This window comes from Gouania willdenowi, chromosome 12, assembly GCF_900634775.1.
Source record: "Gouania willdenowi chromosome 12, fGouWil2.1, whole genome shotgun sequence".
Lineage (NCBI taxonomy): Eukaryota > Metazoa > Chordata > Actinopteri > Blenniiformes > Gobiesocidae > Gouania > Gouania willdenowi.
In genome coordinates this window covers 27,988,016-28,007,474 of record NC_041055.1, presented here as the reverse complement: position 1 = coordinate 28,007,474, position 19,459 = coordinate 27,988,016, and the positions used below count along the sequence as shown (strand labels likewise).

At 40.6% G+C, this 19,459-nt stretch overlaps 1 protein-coding gene across 4 annotated transcripts in view; it reads left to right on the top strand.

Annotated features, from left to right (window-relative positions):
* The first annotated feature begins 763 nt into the window (after nt 1–763).
* sec16a (SEC16 homolog A, endoplasmic reticulum export factor) overlaps nt 764–19,459 on the top strand; it is a 30,172-nt gene continuing 11,476 nt past the window's right edge. For 2 of the 4 annotated variants that reach the window (XM_028462082.1, XM_028462080.1), the window contains exons 1-17: nt 764–892; nt 2,545–5,982; nt 6,073–6,224; nt 11,761–11,846; nt 11,963–12,080; nt 13,142–13,340; nt 14,517–14,700; nt 14,789–14,931; nt 15,241–15,302; nt 16,271–16,409; nt 17,138–17,380; nt 17,466–17,563; nt 17,657–17,738; nt 18,226–18,343; nt 18,423–18,534; nt 18,625–18,730; nt 19,293–19,433. In XM_028462082.1, coding sequence (XP_028317883.1) covers nt 2,617–5,982; nt 6,073–6,224; nt 11,761–11,846; nt 11,963–12,080; nt 13,142–13,340; nt 14,517–14,700; nt 14,789–14,931; nt 15,241–15,302; nt 16,271–16,409; nt 17,138–17,380; nt 17,466–17,563; nt 17,657–17,738; nt 18,226–18,343; nt 18,423–18,534; nt 18,625–18,730; nt 19,293–19,433 — 5,349 coding nt within the window. In that variant the 5' untranslated portion in view covers nt 764–892; nt 2,545–2,616. The remainder of the gene's footprint in view (nt 893–2,544; nt 5,983–6,072; nt 6,225–11,760; nt 11,847–11,962; nt 12,081–13,141; nt 13,341–14,516; nt 14,701–14,788; nt 14,932–15,240; nt 15,303–16,270; nt 16,410–17,137; nt 17,381–17,465; nt 17,564–17,656; nt 17,739–18,225; nt 18,344–18,422; nt 18,535–18,624; nt 18,731–19,292; nt 19,434–19,459) is intronic. The other 2 variants (XM_028462083.1, XM_028462081.1) reach the window with 2 other exon arrangements.

Genomic DNA, 19,459 nt, shown 5'->3' with positions numbered 1-19,459 from the left:
AGAGAGAGATTTTTGGTCATGTTGTTGATGTAATGTGTTTGTTGATGATTTTACTGATGATTTTAATTGATTTTACTGGTGATTTTAATTGATTTTACTGGTGATTTTAATTGTTCGTGTTGATTTTAAACAATTGAATGTTTTATCATGTAAAGCACATTGAGTTGCCTTGTGTATGAAATGCGCTATACAAATAAATTTGCCTTGCCTTGAGCTACAGACACATTTTCATAGTGAGAGGTGTGGCTTCACTGTGTTTAACTTCAGGGTAGGTACTTTATTTTCACAATTTAGTTGGTTAATCTAATAAACTCGAGAGCAGGACGAGCTTCTCAAAGTGGAAATACGCGCATTAATTTATTAATCTGACTCCAAAAGATAAATGCATCGGTGAAGCACTTTAGCTAATGTTGCGTTGATGGACGCACTGGACGCGAGGAAAGCCTCTGCACCGAAACAACAGCGACTAGACTGTTGGCCAGGGACAGATTAACAATTGAGCTATTGCACAGTTTGTTGTTAAAATAGGTCGTGGCTATTCACACGTAAACGTATGAATAGGCTGCCAGTCTAGATGCACCACTTGACTAAAAGTTTCGTTTTACTTTAGCTTATTTTTTTTATTTTTTTTTAGCTACCCTGCTAACCCATTTAATAAGTAATAACTTTGGGGCAGTATTTACAGTATATTGATTTTGTGTAATAATATTATTCATAATAATGGTTCAGTAAGCCCCGACCCTTGACGACGTCGTCAGTGCGTGGCTGATGACGTTGCTTGTACACGTAGTCTAGAAGGATGTGTGTTTGGAAAATGGCGGCGGTGTGTCATACTAGCTCTCCTGTACATTTGTAAGAATTTATTTATCTCTGTACACATTTCCCACATCTGGTAAGAGTGAATACGTTGTTTTGTTCTTCACCATTCACTACTAATAGTTAATTTCAATGTCAATAGCTTAATTTTAACTGTTAACGATGAAGTTAGCACAGGATAGTTAGCCAGCAGTGCTAGCCGACGCTAACCTTTGCAGACTAGTAAGCAGTAAAACCTGTTAGCAATAGTTCGGTGGACGTCTGGCTACATGTAACTTTTCACTTCATAGTTTCAACGTTAAACTTGGTGTGTGCAGTCAGTGATGAATTAAAAATACGACAGACACAGATAGCAGTGCTTTGTTTTGCTTTGGGTTATGTTAGGCGGACATGTAGCGTCCCCGTTAGCCGGCGAACCTCGAGAATCAGCATTGTACTTCACTTTATAAGAATAAAAAGTCATCTGCTGAAATGTAGCTGTTCGTAACCATTAACTTAAAGTCAAAAGTCAAATTATTTAATGGTTTTAAAGTCTTTCTTCAGGCTACAGCATCAGCTTAGTAAAATCGTAACCTGTGCGCTGCGTTTTTAAAGAGGATTGTTTTCATCTCCTGCCATGTTGATATCTGTATGCCAGCTTTTATTTAAAAAATAAGGAGAAATAAAGGAGGGGATATCAACTGCTCACCTGTTGATACCAAAACCTGGACTGCTGTGATTGTTGCTTTAGTCCCCCTTAATAAGACAAAATTTCACATAAACTTGACATGGCAGAACATTACAAAAGTCTCCAATAAATATTTCTATACTACCTAACAGTTTGACCAAAATGCTCTTGCCTATTTGAACTTACTAAAATAGCAGAATCAAGAGCCATTATGTTCATTATTAAATTTGTGATTATCTTTCCGAACATTTGTCAGATTAGGGCAATCCTTACATTAAAGAAAACAGTGTTTGTGCACTGCAGAAACTGGATTTTTTTTCAGGATATTTAAGGTTACTAATTCATTGTGTCTGCTCATAAAAATTATAGACAGACGTGGATCAATGCAATTTTTCTGGTTTGTATATTAAGACATGGCAAAAATAACTTATTTCAAAGTTATTTTTCTCCTATTGATTTTTAAGAAAATTAGCTATATTAATTATGTTTTATTGATTTTATTCGCTGTTGGTTTTAATATTGCTTCTATCTGGGGGTTTTTTCAACCCCTGACTTTTGTAGCAATTTGAGGTTGCTAAATGTAAAGTTCTTTACAATTTAAAGTCATTATTATTATTATTGTTACCTTACCTTCATCAGTTTTGAATTTCTCTTCTTTGATTTGTCAAAAGTTTCTCATTAAAACTAAATCTTTCTGTCATTCCTCTTTCTCCCATCAACAACAATGTTTCTCCCCCATAGAACAAAATTCTTTTACACTAAAGTTCTTGGTCACAGTGAAATATATATATATAACTTTTCCAAATCTCAAGTCCCTAGAGACAGATATAAAATAAGGGAGCTTCTGGTTTTCTTCTTCTGCTTTAAACATTCTGTTGTTTTTTTATTCATTTCATTCCAATTGTACATTTAACAATGGCTTTACCTGTTTAAGTCACTGTAATGTTGCCACGCTTTAGAGTCTGTTTAAAAAGGATGTTTGATCTTACACAAATATAGGTGTGTCTATCCAAAGAGTCGTGTGTAACCTTTTAACGACATCTTTTCTTTCTTCCACCCAGCCTAGCGTGATTCAGTATCTTCAGTGATATTTTTCAAGTGACCTGGTACTCGAACCGCCTTGCTGTGCAGACATGCAGCCCCCTCCTCGGACTGGACCTCCGGGTGCTTCTGGTCCTCCTCCTCCTTCAGGGCCAAACATGTTTCGCAGGACGAGGCCTCACAAGCATCCCGCAGCTGCAGCTACTGCTGCCATGCAGCTGGCTACCCAACCAATGATGGACCCTTTTGCTTTTGCAAGAGCTCCTCCTCCCATTGGTCACTTAAACGTACCCAACAGCAGTGCTCCACCCATGCAAAGCCCACCTAATCTGATGTACTCTCAGTCTGGTGCAGGGCTTCTCCCAGAACCACAGACACAAGAGGACATTTCTGCCATCCCTCCTGGTCCTCCACCATCCTCTTTGCCAGGGGTGACTCTCTTCAACCCTCACAGTATGGCACCCCCTGCTGCTTTTTCAGCACCAAGTCCTTCATATGCATTACCGAATACAGAACATGGATATTTTAATTCAAGAGAGCAGCCACTACCCATGGTCACAGAGCCACCAACCATGTTCACGCACTCTGCTCATAGTCAGGCACCTTTCTCCCAAGAATTCCAAGGACAGCGTCCTCCTCTTTCAGCATCCTTTCAGCCGATGCCCCAGACCACTTCCTTATCTCAGAGGGCCGCTGATCATGGAAGTCGTCCTCCATCAGTCCAGAACTACTTCCAGCCTACAAGTGATCCTCCTCCTCAAACATTTAACATGCCTCCTCAGACTCAGATATATCCCACCCACACTTCGCCTCATTTTAATTCCCCCACCTCTCCAGTAGAACCTGCACATCTCCAAAATCCGGCCCCTCCTCCAAACCCTGTACACGCCCCTGGCTTTGAATGGCCAGATCCCGGAAGAGCCCAGCAGCCAAGTTCCCATTTTCAAACGCAGAATTATTTTAGTCAAAGTGGTGCACCCCCAGAGTCATGGGTTAGCCACCCTTCACAAGTCTCTGACTATCACCAAATGGGAACTAGCATGAGTCATGCTCAACCAGGCTCTTTTCATCCTCAACAAACTTCCACCGCTGAGCATGGGGCCAGTTCTGTCCCTGTCCCAGCTTTGTATTCCCAGGACTCTGGTACACTGTCGATGTTCTTCAAGGACAACGATGTGGAAAATGAAGAGACACTTGCTGGAGAGAGAAATAAAGCACTTAATGGTGTCCCGGGATCTTTTCAGCATCCAAGCAACTTACCAGCCCATGGTGGCAATGCTGATGTTTCTGCAGGTTATCGAAGAGGGTTTCCTCATGACAACTCATATATACCTTATATGAACGATGGGAATCCTCTGGCACAGGAAAATACCCAGAAGCCACCTGATTCCCAGCCTGATATTGTGGAGAATTTGGAGTGTGTTCCAAATCTGGAAGTATTACCGAGCGAAGTTCCTTGCAATCCTGTTACCACAGCGCCACACGCAGAAGACCAGTTTGAGACTGGGCCCAACATTGAGACTCCTGACTCTGTTCCAAGACCAATGAGGTCTGCCAGTGTGTCATCCAACTACAGCAATATGAGCCACGGAAGCAGCACTGGCACCCGTCGGCACCAGGGAGTCGTAGGCACATTTATCCAGCAGGAAAGCCCGCGTCTCACCGATGATGCCAACCGGTCTGCCGCCACTGGGGGATACTTTGAGCAGATCGATACGTCTCCTGCCGGAGATGCGGCTGTGCAACCGAGCACCCCGGAGCACATTTGGCAGCCTACGCCAAGCCCTCCTAAACCAACTGGCATTTTTCAGGCCAGTGCAAATAGCTCTTTTGAACCAGTCCGTTCACAAGGAGTTGGTGTTCGTCCTGCCGAGGTCGATAAGGCAAAAATGGTTGCAGAACGTGCTACAGGTTGCGTTTCTGGAAACTTGGAGCAGCCACCGGATAACTTGGAAAACCTTTACAGCTCTAGCCATCCTTTACCTGCAAGTGCTGGGGGCGGGGCAGCTAATATGACTCCGCAGGCAGTCCATTCACTCTCACGACCTTCTTCTCGTGCTTTCGGAGCAAGCCGGCCCTGTGATAGCCCTGCCACTACTCTTTGGGCTCAAACTGATCCGACGAGCTTCGGCACTAACATCCTTCTTGCTCCCGCTGCCCCAGCGGTTCTTGCCCCTTTAAGAGAGCCCACCGCTGATGTCATCCAGCCCCCAGAGGACGGCCCACTTGACCTACAGCCTCAGAGACTACAACCCAATTCCCAACATTTAGAAAACCTAGAGAACCCACCAAAGGTGAGTGAATCGGAAGCAACTGACTCTCAAGGCAATGTGGGGTATGCATCTCTACTTGTGTCTGGCTCGCTTCACCAGCATGTCTTGATTGCTCCGCCTGTGTCCAATTACGGTGTGATTCCCACTAGCACGCCTGCTCCAGCAGCCAATCAAAGTAGCCCGAGGGAAACCTTGACTACTACGCCTATAAGATTGCTTGTCCAGGGTCCCAGTGCTAATAATACCTCTCAAGCCCTTCCAGTTGTGTCTAATCAAAATCCTCTTTATGTTTCTGGACCTGAAAGCGTCAGTGTTTTGGCTTCTAATCAGAATCCACTGAATCTAACTCGAGATAATACAACAGTGCCGTGTCCTGAAATCGCAACCCAGCCACAGCCTGCAAACACCTGCCCTCCTCTTTCAAGGGCTCAATCAGTGAATCCAGAAAGCCACTCTGCTTTCCAAGTCAATTCACAGGAGTCCACTGTGCCTCCTCCTTTATCCAATCACAATCCGCCGTCAAATTACGGACTGCTTGATTTTTCTATGCACCAATCACAAGCTCAAGGCCAACCGTCTGGTCATCCTTCGTCTTTACACGAGTCTCCGCAATCTAGTAACGGGTTTTACCTACAGGTCACCAAGGATGCACAGCAGGGGGCACGAGCTGAAGGAGATGCACCTCCCCCTGCATCAACTCATTTATCTGGCCAACAAGTGCCTCCGCTACCTTCGCAAGCACCTGCAAACACCCAACATGCCCCAAATGAACCTCCCAAGATTTCAGGTTCTCAGGCTCCATTGCAGGAAGAAAAGGTGGTGCCCCCTCATCCTGTGAGTGTAGCGCAACCTCCCCCCTCCCAGTATTCATCTCCAGCACAAGGGCCTACTGCAGTGAACACTGGCCCACCTTCCTCTGCCCCGATGCATCCTCCAGGGCCTAGAGGACCACCACTTTCGGGATCCTCCCAGCCATCTCCTGCAGAGCCACCAAGACCCCCCTCCTCTGCAGGCAGCAGCCATGGCTACGCACCACCACCGCCAGAACCTGGGCAGATGTATGGTAGCTATTATGGTAGTTATGGGGACCACCCAGATAACAGAGTACCGTATCCTCCTCATCCTCCTCATCCACCACAGTACCCACCTCCACCCGGGGATCCCAGAGCACATTCGTATTATCAAGTAAACACAGTTCTTATTGCATCACTAACCAGTACTATATGTGTAGATATTTATTAGTAAAATTGTTGTTGGTTAATTTTTCATTTTCAGGATGGTTCATACAGGAATAGAGTGGATCCGTGGTATGGCAGACACGAGGGTCAGGCACATGCGTATCGGGATCCAAACTATCAGTACAAAGAGCCTCAGCCGGAACGCCCTAGCTCCAGGACCAGCCAATACTCAGACCGACCCTCATCCAGGTAAGGTTCTAAATTTTTTTTCTGATTCGTTGCTTAAATGTAAATCAAGTTATGTTCAGGCGTTTGATTTTTAACAAACTGATGTTATTGTATGAATTTGAGATAATATAAAGCATCACATCTCATTAATCATGACATGAAGGATTAATAAAACCAGAATGACCAAAAGGTGGATGTACATTAGAGGGGGACTTATGGAATCAGAACAGTATCATAATGAATGAACTCTTGCAGGGTTATTCACAAATGCACGCGATCTGTTTCACAAATGCACACGATCTGTTTCACAAATATATATTTGTTTTGCAGTTGTATTTCAGATTCACAAATGCACGCGATCTGTTTCACAAATGCACACAATCTGTTTCACAAATATTATTTTGAAGCACACTTGTCATATAAATCCACAGATAATGCAAATTGCTGAATGTGCATTTACAAACCGCTTCTGTGCTGTGAAACCTCTGTGTATTTGTGAGAGAAATCTCTGCGGTGAATTTTGAGACTGCCCTGACGCCGCAGGTCAACGAACGTCACCATTGGCTGATAACACTGATTGACAGATTCATCAGCCAATCAGGTGTGTTTGCTTTCAGCCTATCATATGGCTTCTTACAATTGCAGAGCTCTGATATTTGCTCATGTGCAGTGTTCAAACAAGACGAAGATGCGCTACAATGGCGGACAGAAGAGACAGCATTGAGAGACCGAGTCATCCTCAATCTGTAATTCTGCCTTTACACCAAACGCGTTTTCTGCGGCACACACGAAGGAGAAGCTAATTGTAGCGGTGTGTGACCACCGGGAGCTGTATGACACGGCCTGTTATTTTAACCAGGACCAGGACCAGGAAGGATTTGGTGTGGAGGAGAATCAGCAAGGAGGTGGGAGCAGCAGGTAAATGTTCTTTCTGTAGTTTTCATCTTTGAAAGTCGGCAGTGAGCGAGGATAGCATTAGCTAATGATAGCATTAGCCGCTAACACCAGCTTTTTTCACTGATGGTTTATGAGAGGAAAAAAAAGTCAGGAGAAGTGTAGTGGGTTAGCTGCAGGAACATCCAAACGGTGGAAATACCCTGTGGTCATGTCCTTCATCGACCCCTTTGTTTCACTGCGAGAGACGAGCAGCAACATGGGGCAGAGGGTTGAGGAAGACAGGACCGCAAAGTATGGTGAACCATCAGAGACTGGAGGTTTGTTTATCAGTGCAGACATATAGAAATATACTGTATACCAGGTTAATATTCAGGCCTTTATGTACCACTTCTTCTAGTGGGGGATCTAAATCTAGTATAATGATTTAAAATGTATAGTAATGTGTTTCATATATTGTTTGCTGTCACTCAGAGGTAAACAATCAGATGAGTGATTGAGAAGGACAGGGAGGGGGAACAGATAGTGCTCAGGGAGCAGGAGAAGATGGTGATGATGGTGCTACAGCAGCATCTCCTGCAGAAACAAGTGCAGCCAAACCATCTGAAATGAACATGACAGAAGTTGTTTTGCATTCTGTTATAAATAAAATGTATCTATAAATGCTTGGTATATCAGTGATGACAATGTTGATCATTACCTAATTTAATGTTTAATTAAAAGATATCTATGATTTTATTTAAGTAACAGTGACTTGATAATGTATATATATGTTTGGTTTTTTTTTTTTAAGGAAAAAGAGCAAAGAAGAGGCCCAGCCAAGGCCCTCCAAGAGAGGTGGAGCAGCTTATCCTACAGACCTTCAGGAGACCTCCTTCTCACCACCAGCTCTGACTGAGGATGAGATGTTTTTGAGAGACCTGCTTCCTATCCTGCAAAAAGTGCCACCAGAATTTAGGGAACGTTAAATTTCAAAGTTATAAACTTCTTGATTATCATCCTGTAACACTAAATTTGGAAAATTTTAAGGTTTTAGGTTTTTGATTGGGCTGGAGTGGGCGGCACTCTTTGCATGGCAGGAACCACATTGTGAATAGTTTTTTATACTAGTTTGTTTATTATGTAAGTATTATAATATTGAAGTAAATAGTTTTTTTAAAATTGAGGTATTATAATGTTAATGTACATGGTGTTCTTTCAGAATTGTTGATTAAAAACACATTTTGAAGTGTACTTTTGCTTTATTTTTAATTTATATCAATGCGTATTAATAGCTATGTGTACACCACATCAAGGTTGTATATTTTGTTCATACAAGAATATATAGTTTCCTCATATTGATTCTCTGTGAGACCTTTAATGCCTTAAATTAATTTCAGAGGTGAGGTTTCTTGGATTATTTCTTTCTGGTTAAAAATGAAGCCGACAGACGTTTCTCTCCCCATTCTTCCATATTTATTATACACATTAATACAGTAGGAAGTTTGCTCTATAGAAGTAGGTGGTTGGCTCTTAAAATAGTCGTTTTTGGTGTGCTGGTGCAATATGTCTAGCCATGGAACGGCTCCTGCAGAGAAGTACGATGTGAAGACCTCTCATCCATAGCTGTTAGCTGTGGTCCTGAAGGAGTCACCTGTGGCCAGGTACCTGCACAGTGAACAACATAGAAAAGCTCAGATCAATTGATAATCAGATATATATAATGTGGGTGTGTGTACGTGTGCATAAAAGGGGGAGAGATTAGAGCGAGAACAGGCCTTATCTCCCAGAATGTGTTGCCAGATGACAATAATTAACAGTAGTAAATAACTAATGATTTATGAATTATTAATGAGTTAAAAACAATAAATATTAATGAAACAAGCCTTATCGTCCAGAATAGGTCTCCAGAGAACAAAAAATAACAATAGTAAATCATTTATTATAATGATTAACTTTTATTTTAATTGTAATATATTTATGACAAAGACGATAATAAAGCAGGCCATATCTCCCAGAATAGGTATCTCCAGAAAACAATTTTAATAATTCTGCTTTTAAATTCCCTTCGGATTAATATAGTATCTATCTATCTTTATTGTGTATTTAAGAGACTAGTACAGTGCCCGTCGGAAGTATGCATTCATATAGTGGGCACTTAAGGGGAGTTGTCAATTACGGGCATAATAACATACTCTGTAGCATTATTAAGGGGCATATTTGCAGGTGCAAAGTAAAATAACATGTGCAATTTCCCTGGTTTAATTCTATGAGACATGCGCATGATGAATGTGTTGGGGTTTTTTTTATACTAATTTTTATATTTTTTGTTTTAATTATTGTTTTTTGATGCCATTGTAGTGTTATTCTGGAGTCATTTTGTGTGTTTGGTTTTTTTTTTGATGTAGTTTTGTGTATTATTGTTGTCATTTTAGTGTATTTTTTGTATAAATATTAAGTTTTGTGTATATTGAGTCATTTTCATATTTTTGTTGTTTGGTGTATTTTTCTGTAATATATGTTTTTTGGAGTCATTTTGTATGTTTTTAGAGCCTTTTGCATATTTTTGTGCATTCCTGTATAAATATTGTTTAGTTTTTTGTTTTACGTCATTTGTGCATGATCTTTTTTAGTGTAGTTTTATGCATTTCTTTAGGTTTTTGTTTTATTTGACTCATTTAGTTTTTTTTCATTATATATACTGTGTGTGTGTGTCTACATCCATCTACTCCGTGCACGCGCATCAGCCGTGTGTGTCTACATCCATCTACTCGGTGCACGCGCTTCACCCGTGTGTCTACATCCATCTACTCAGTGCACACGCATCACCCGTGTGTCTACATCCATCTACTCCGTGCACGCGCATTAGCCGTGTGTCTACATCCATCTATTCCGTGCACGCGCATCAGCGGTGTGTGTGTCTACATCCATCTACTCCGTGCACGCGCATCAGCCGTGTGTGTGTTTACATTGTAGCTGCTATCATCTTTGTTAGCACATAGAATAATACAGTATATAAATTAACACTCACCGTTGCAAAGAACAAACAATAATCATAGTGGACTCATCCGCTTACAAAAACGTTACATTCCTCGGTCTGAAGAATCAGAATGTTTGTGATGTAATCGAATGGAACCGAAAGTAGCACGCTCAATACCGCGCTCTTACCGAGAGAGCCGTAATTATAAAATTAACGTTTTGACCGTTTTGCTACACCAAATTACTCCGGTCTAAACTATCTTCCTCTCTCTACCTCGTGTCTGCTTGGCTGTGTGCGCAACGATTGGCTCTGGCTGCACACGTGACTCTTGCTCGCGTGAGGAGGTGAAATGGATATAGATGGTGCGCTAGCGCCCCCTCACACCCTGAGGTCAAAAGTTGAATAGGTTTCATTTCGGGGCCGTCCAGAAGTGAAATAAAATTAAAATAAACATTTTGAAATGACCAAATTACTCCAAAATAACAGATACACGCACTCGGGGTATTTGGAACCCGTCGAGCGAGTTTCAGGTCGAACTGGCATCGCGTCGGGGAGATTTTTGCTCTACACACACACACACACACACACACACACACACAGTCCTCCCTTGAATTATAGTATAGATGTGTCTGATGAATCATGGCATCTTCGGTTGCTTATGAAACTTACCGGCGACAGACAGAAAGTCGTTCGGCTGCAGAGATGGAGCTCTGGTAGTTGGTATCCTGCCGGGACATCCGTGGGCCAATCCGACCCAACAGGTTGTCGAATCGGGCGCTGCTCATTCACAGGTAGCGCTGGAAACAAATCATCATCCAGGCGTAGCTCCTGAAGCAGGCAGTGAAGCTCACCGAGTTGGATGTGGCGCTTGTTAACCTGGTGAAGCCAGGAAAGCCGACGTTTCTTCCCCTTCCGAGGGTAAGGAGCAGTGAATTGACGAGGGTCCTCCATAGTTGATGGTGGAAACAAACAGAGCCTGGTTGTTGCCTTTTTGGGAGTCTGGTGGGCGGAGCTTCGCTTCAGACGCGAATATGAAGCAAATAGGGAAACATTTTTTGATCCTGCAAATCCTGTGGAAGGTTTCGCGCGACAGACTCGAACGGTCCCGCAGAAAACGCGTTTGGTGTAAAGGCAGAATTACAGATTGAGGATGACTCGATCTCTCAATGCTGTCTCTTCTGTCTGCCATTGTAGCGCGTCTTCGTCAGGGCAGTCTCAAAATTCACCGCAGAGATTTCTCTCACAAATACACAGAGGTTTCACAGCACAGAAGCGGTTTGTAAATGCACATTCAGCAATTTGCATTATCTGTGGATTTATAAGTGTGCCTCAAAATAATATTTGTGAAACAGATCTCGTGCATTTGTGAAACAGATCTCGTGCATTTGTGAAACAGATCTCGTGCATTTGTGAATCTGAAATACAACTGCAAAACAAATATATATTTGTGAAACAGATCGTGTGCATTTGTGAAACAGATCGCGTGCATTTGTGAATAACCCTGCAAGAGTTCATTCATTTTGATACTGTTCTGATTCCATAGGGACTCGACAGCTAGATATAAAATTCTATGATGAACACTCCTGATTTAACTTGAAATACATGTTTTCAATGTGGCATTGTTTAGTTACCTCAATGCTCTTTTTTATGGTTTAAGTTCAAACATCTGACGTTTTTGTTTCTCTTTGTTTTCCTCTTTCAAAGACAAGGCTATCCCGACGATTACAACAGACCAAACCGCAGTGCCTATGGCGACTATTATGCAGATTATTCCAAGCAGTATGATTACGGTAAGAGGTTATTAAATTGGACTTTAAAAAAAGCAATTAGGATTAATTATTCCTTAAAGCAATATTAATGTTATTCTCCACTTTATACTGTTCTCTGGATTTTCTTTTGTGATTAGGATACAACTATGGACAGTATGACCCACGATACTATGGTCAGACTATTTGGCCTAATTACGAAGATGCCTACAGAGCAAGAGACAGCTACTATAACCAACAGATGTATCCTCCTGCCTGGTATGCTATGACAACGTTGACTTTTACATTTCCGTAACCCTCCTATTATCCTCAAATATTACTAACACATTTTACTTTTGGGGTCAATCTGACCCCAGGGATATTGGCCTCCAGAAAATGATTTGAAAAAAAATGTTGACCAAGTTTTTGTGTCTGACACTTTGTTTATTTGTTGAATACATAAATAACCCCTTGATAATGAAACTTTGATCTGTTTTCTAGCGCCATTATCATGCCAAACCTTTAAATAATTATCAATTTAAAATTTTCTCAAATTCACTGACAGAACCCATTTGGTTGTGGTGAACATGACCTTTCCTGCAGTGCCACCATCAGGTCAAACTTTCAGATTTAGAATTAATGTATCTTGAAAATGTTTCATCCAAATCTTTTTTGGGTGCACTGCACATTCATGACTCACAGAATGAACCATATTGATTTATGTTAAAAGGGATTGTCTGTTGGATGGTCAACACTCATTCTCATCAGATCATCAAAATCTGGCTTCTCTGTTTCTGTGAAAGCGCTTTTCCAAATCCTCATTGACAGTAAACTTTTTTCTAGAGGACATTTTCAAGAGAGAGAAGCATGCAAATTGCAATGCAGATGTCATGTATCAACTCAAAAGTATCAACTTTCCAGGTGTGGGGATGTAAGGTCAGACACAGACAGACAAGTTCTACACAGCTAAAACAGCTTCGGGTCAAATTGACCCCAGAGGAACACCAATGTGTATAATATGCATTCAGCACATCATTATAATTTTATGCTTAAGCAATTCTACCCATCGAATTAGAAAAAAGTCTTGAAACATGGAGCAAAAAGCCCCAAACTCAACTATTATTTTTGGAATGATAAACATTAAATCGGGTCAAATTGACCCTAAGGATAACAGGAGGGTTAAGTAGTAGTTTTTACAAGAAAGGACATTTTGTACTCTGTGATATTTATGTCCTTGGGATTTCAAATCCAGTCAAAATAATTTTAGTTAGGAATGCATTTGAAAGCTTAAACATGCATGGAAATTATGTCTAAGCGTTCTGTGCATTTACCACGAACAGGAAAGAAGGATATGAAGACCAGTGGCGGTACTATCCAAGCTATGATTCCAGCTTTGACGACGACTCCCGCCGTCGAGTGGAAGCGTATGGAGACGACTTTGACCGACGCAGCATCCATAGCGAGCAGTCGGCGCACAGCGTGCACAGTTCTCACAGCCAGCACAGCCGACGAAGCAGTTTCAGTTCACGCTCACAGCAGGTGAGGGGTTCTCATTGTGTGTTCCTAGAGGAGTGGAGCAAGGAATGATTTAGGGTTTAAACACAAGCTCACTGATTGGTTACTTTTTAAAAGATGTTGTTTTGATTTTTTTTAATGAACTTTAACTTCCTCTGAGAATGTTTTATGTTATTTTTATGAGATTTGGAGAAGGATAATCCAAATTTTACATTTTTCTAAAAACATTACACTTCTTTTGCCCATCAAAAAAAAATTAATTGCTGGGATGGGGGGGAATCACTGCTTTCGACAATTTAGTCAAATGTCCCTGATTTTGTTTGTTTTCATTAGATTTGCATGTACAGCAAACACTGTTGGAAAAGAACAGGTTTAAAAAAAAAAAAAAAGGATACTGAGGCTTTTAACATATTGTAGATTTAGTCAGAATTCAGATAATTTGCACACATTAACCAAGTGATTTATTATAGGGGTTCTCAACCTTAGGGTCAGAACCCCATTTGGGGTCGCAAAGAAACTGGGAGGGGCTCGCCATTTGCCTTCAATAAACTAAGAATCATTTCTGAACAATTTAAGTTGGTTTTTCCTTTTTTTGACATTTTTTCTGTGACTACATTAAACTTACCATATTTTTTACCAATTTTCATCACTTTTTCTTGCCATATTTTTTGTTTTTTTAAAGCATTTTTGCTTCATTACTCCCATTTCTGCCACTTCGCTATCAAATTTCAATGCATTATCTAGACATTTTGGCACCTATAAACCCTTTCCACCACTTTTCCCACCTAATGACATAGTTTTGACCCATTACTGTCACTTTTAACCTTATTTCACCATATTTTATGCTTATTTTCCAACATTCACAATTTGTCATGCCCATTATTGGTCAGTTTAAACTAATTGTTCCTACCTTTTTAATGAAATTACATTCCCCCTGTTCTTCAATGTTCATGTCTGTGTTCAAACACCTTCAGGTACAGTGGAAGTACTTGGTCTCTGGCATCTTTATTCTGGGGGTTGTGGGCTGAAAATGTTGAGAACCACTGATTTAGTGTACATCAACCAGGGCTAAAGTGTTGCCAAATCACTTTCCTGTAGCAAGAACTAAAAGAAAAAAAAAAAATGTAAACAAGAATGAAATAATTTTATGTATTTTATTCCTCTTTAATAATTTTCTTTTTTTGTCACTCCTTCCTGCAGAGCCAGGTATACAGAAGCCAGCCAGACTTGGTATCTGCAGTTTATGACACCACCTCCTCCACCCTAGCTGTGGACTACTCCCATGGGCAGTACCCCGACCAGACCGACGCCTCCCAGAACTACAGCCAGTATGTCTATCCCTCTGAGTACCCTGCAGACAGCACATGGATTACCCCAGAGCAACGTGAGTGCACCAACCTTAGTTTGAGGACTGTTTGCAAATTTAGTGATCATCATCCCTTTAAGAGTTTATTTGTCACTGCACTCTTTAGCCCCTCCACGGCCTGCAACACCTGAGAAGTTTACCATGCCCCACTGCTGTGCTCGTTTTGGACCCGGTGGCCATTTGGTGCAAGTTCTGCCCAACCTTCCTTCAGCTGGTCAGCCTGCTCTGGTTGACATCCACAACTTGGAGGTATTTTTTTATTGTTGTTGTTGTTTATCATGCAAACCTTTCCAATTTTCTTGTCTTGGAATTATTTATTTTTTATGAACATGTGGTGAAGAGACAGTAGAAATACAACTGCTTATAGAAGTGCTCGTTTGGGTTCATGTTACATGGGAGTCACAGTGAAAGAAAGTGAATTTGGGTGGAAATAAGGTCAGAAAAATACAGCATTTAAAAATCAGACTACTTTAGTAGAGGCTTTTTTTAATGAAAAAAAAAAAGGCGTCATAAATGCTATGTAGAAGTTTTGTAAAAGTCCATCATCTGCTTTTTCAGATCATGCAGCAGGATACTCCAGATCAGGTCGAGCTGAGATCCTTCCCAGGACCACTTGTCAAGTAAGTCCATCCCATGCTTTTATTTGCAACTATACTCTAATTAATTAACTCATCTTTAAAGCAAAGTAACAAACATATTTGTGAAGCCCTGTTAATGTCTTGAATATCAGGGTTGGAGACAATTACATTTTTTGATTACAATTTCATCTTCATTTCTCCATGTTCAATTACAACTCAATTACGATTACGGTGACCAGTATTATTTTTACCCTGAAAGTCAATTACAATTACTTTCTCAATTACTAAAGTTCAGTTACAATTAATTACACTTACTGTGCCTAAATTAATTAACCCCATAAAACTTAACCTTCCTCTTGTGTTAATTTTCTGTTAGCATCTCCTATAATAACGGGTCACTTTTGATACATGTCTTAAATCAGCTGTAAAATACACAAAAATATTGTCTATCATCTTATTTGTTTTTAACCTCTTGGTCACCATATAATGCTTCCTTATCCAGGAAAGTATTCATATTAATATTTTTAATGTGGGCGTCTGAGCCTTGTCTGTGTCAGTATACCCTTTATGATCATTTTACCATTAAAAGAAAATTGAAAACAAAGAGAACTGAAGTTGATATGAAACACATTTCAATAATTAACTATGTATGTGTAAGCCATAGTACTGTAACATGTTTCCCCAGTTTTGTGTTTAATCAAATTGGAATTAACAGTTTTTGTAGAAACTCCATAGAAATGTCCATAGAATTACAATTACATGTTCAATTATCTGAACTCAATTACATTTCAATTATGATTACAACAGCAACAGATTTTTTTTTCAATTGCAATTGCACCATGATTGTAATTAACCATCAGTTATGCGAGTACAATTATAGTTCAACCCAACCCTGGCCTTGATTAATCTTTTGTTCAATTAGTAGATAAATCTGTCATTAAGAGTTAAGTGAACTTGAGGTTTTACCTATCCTTGCTGTTGTTTTTGACATATTGTTGTGTTGTAATCAGGGAGGAAACGCATAAGGTGGATGTGATAAAGTTCTCCCAGCGCAAAGCGCTGGAGTGCTCTCGGGACAACAACCTCCTTGACAAATCCTCGGCTTGTCTGCTTTGGGAATTCATTGTTCTGCTTTGTAAACAGAATGGGGTAAGAATGGAAATCTGTGTGGTGTAGATTCAGTGGTTCTCAAACTTTTTTGGCTCAAGTACTTCTTTCTCTTATTTCTGATTCAAAGTATCCCCTTTTGTCCGACTACAACATTTTGCTTAGAAAACTATTTAAAAACAACTATAGATCATAATGATGGAATGAACGAGTGATTAACATTTTAAATAATCTGATTTTGTAAATAGGTGGAAAAAAACCCCATTTTGATATCAAGAATTTCTGGCGACCCCAAAGACATTTTTTTTCTGGAAAGTTTTTGGTCATGTTTGAACTCACATTTTTTATTTATTTTTTGCTGCATTTTAGTTGAACTAGATTCACAAAGTATAAGTATACAGTTGTTTAAAATTGTGTTTTAATTAAAAAAATTTTTAAATCTATTATTTTTCAGAAATTTCAGGCGACCGCATTTAAACTCCAGGCAACCCCAAGGTTGAAAATCACTGATTTAGTGGCTTCTGAATAGATTTAATTCTATAGTTTTTATTATTTCACACCTGGGGTGGGACCAAGACTTACATGTTATTTGTTCCTCTCTCTCTCTCGCTCTCTCTCTTTCTCTCTCTCTCTCTCGCTCACTCTCACTACCCCCTGCAGTGCCATTGCGTACCCCCATTTGAGAGACACTGATGTAGAACAATAAACAAAGCTACAAAGTTGCAGTTCAAAGTAAAAACCGCTCTTTGTGTTGTTCTCATATCTTTCAGACCGCTGTCGGCACAGACATTGCCGAGCTCTTGCTGTCGGAGCATCGCTCAGTCTGGCTTCCTGGAAAAAGCCCCAACGAGACCAACCTGATTGATTTTAATAACGAGCCGCTGTCACGAGCTGAAGAAGAGCCGGGAGCTGGACCGCTGTCGCTGTTGTCCGACACCTTCATGATTGTCCCAGAGAACATCGGCAAAGAGACCGAGCACTTCAGAGAGCTGCTGCTTTTCGGCCGCAAGAAGGCAAAAAAACAAAAACACACAGCGTTTTAAAAAAAATGTGTATGTGTAGAATGCTAAGTTTGTCTCAATTCTGAATATGAAACAGGATGCACTTGAAGCAGCCATGAAAGGAGGTCTGTGGGGTCACGCCCTGCTGTTGGCCTGTAAGATGGACAACAGGACGCATGCAAGTGTCATGACGAGGTAAAGTCTCAGGAAGTTAACAGACGTACAAACGTATGCCTGTGCGTGTGTGTGTGCGCGCTGCACTCTGAAATATAACTCCTTTTTCTTTAGGTTTGCAAATAGTTTACCCATCAATGACCCTCTACAGACGGTGTACCAGCTGATGTCGGGCAGGATGCCTGCGTCTGCCACTGTACGTAGGTCCACGTCGTCCTTCACGGTTTTTCACTTTTTATTTAGTCAAAACTCATTAACTCCTATAATCCTTGGGGTCAGTTTGACCCCATTCAATGTTTTATCTTTCAAAAAATATTAGTTTACTTTTTTTGCTTCATATTTCAAGACTTTTCTTAATTTAAGGGGTACAATTGATTTTGGAAATATGTAAATACGGTCCCCCTTGGAAAATGTAGCTAATTATTGTCTCCTATGGTCAGAAGTGTGATAAAATGGCCTCTACAGCATAAAATAATCCTTTTTAAAATAAATTACAAGAAAATATAGTATTTTTTTAGCAAAAGTAGTTTGTTTGTGGTGAAAAAAATAGCCTGAAATTGAACTAGGAACATTTCCTGAATATTTTTTAAATGAATTGTTAAATCTTTCCGAGTACCCCCTGCGATGTGCTCCTCTACCTCTGTTTGAGGACCACTTCTCTAATATAAACCATCTCTCTTCAGTGTTGTGGAGAGGAGAAATGGGGAGACTGGCGTCCTCACCTGGCCATGGTGCTGTCCAACCTCACACATGCTCGGGATCTAGACACACGCACAGTCACCACCATGGGCGACACGCTCGGTGAGTCTGTTCCCAAAGTGCAGCCCCTAACGGCGGTCACAGCCTGAACCAAAGCATTGACCTTCTTCTTATGTCACAGCATCTAAAGGGCTCACGGATGCCGCACATTTCTGTTACTTGATGGCTCAAGTTGGTCTGGGAGTTTTCACAAAGAAGAGCGCCAAAATGGTTCTGATTGGCTCCAACCACAGGTTTGTTACAGAAGTGTCCCAGTGAGATTGGTATACATTTTATTCAATAACAAATCACTTGTGTAACATGTTGTGTTTCTTCACTTGCAGTTTGCCCTTTAAACACTTTGCTTCTAATGAAGCAATACAGAGAACAGAGGCTTACGAGTACGCTCAGTCTCTGGGCTCACATCCATGTTCACTGCCCAATTTTCAGGTAAGATTACACTGATTTTATCAACTTAAGAAAAATCACCAGTTTTTCACACCCACAAATTGAATTTTCTTAAGATGCAGAAAAAATGTATCGTCAGTAGGCCTGGGCAATATATTGAGATTCAAGATATATCGAGTTTTCTATTTTGCCAATATAGAAAATTACAATATTGCCTGTATTGATATATTTTTATCTACTTCTCAGAACAGCATAAAAAGCACAGTTAAGTGTGTTCTAAGACACTCCACACTACAGAACTCTCTCACACGTGCTGTCAGGAGAAAAAGCCAAAAATAGCACATATTGTGCAGATGTTTGTTAATAAATGCTCCTGTGTGGCATTTTTCATCAGCAAATTTAACCCAGAATTTTCTTACTGGTGCAATTGGAGATTTACATTGTATATTGCCACTTTGAGAAAAAAATATTGAGATATGAGTTTTGGTTCATATCACCTAGCCCTAATTGTCAGCTGATTTAAAATGGGTAGAAACAGTTTTCTGGGCTTTTAAGTGTCTTATTTATTAATACCACTTCTCTGCTCTCAATTTTCTTCTGTCAGGTGTTCAAGTTCATCTATGCATGTCGTCTGGCCGAATCTGGCCTCAGCGCTCAGGCCTTCCAGTACTGTGAAGTTATCGCAAGGACAGTCCTGATGCAGCCTTCATCTTTCTCTCCCAGTTTCATTAGCCAGATCATCCAAGTAAGCACTGCTTTTACCTGTGTTCC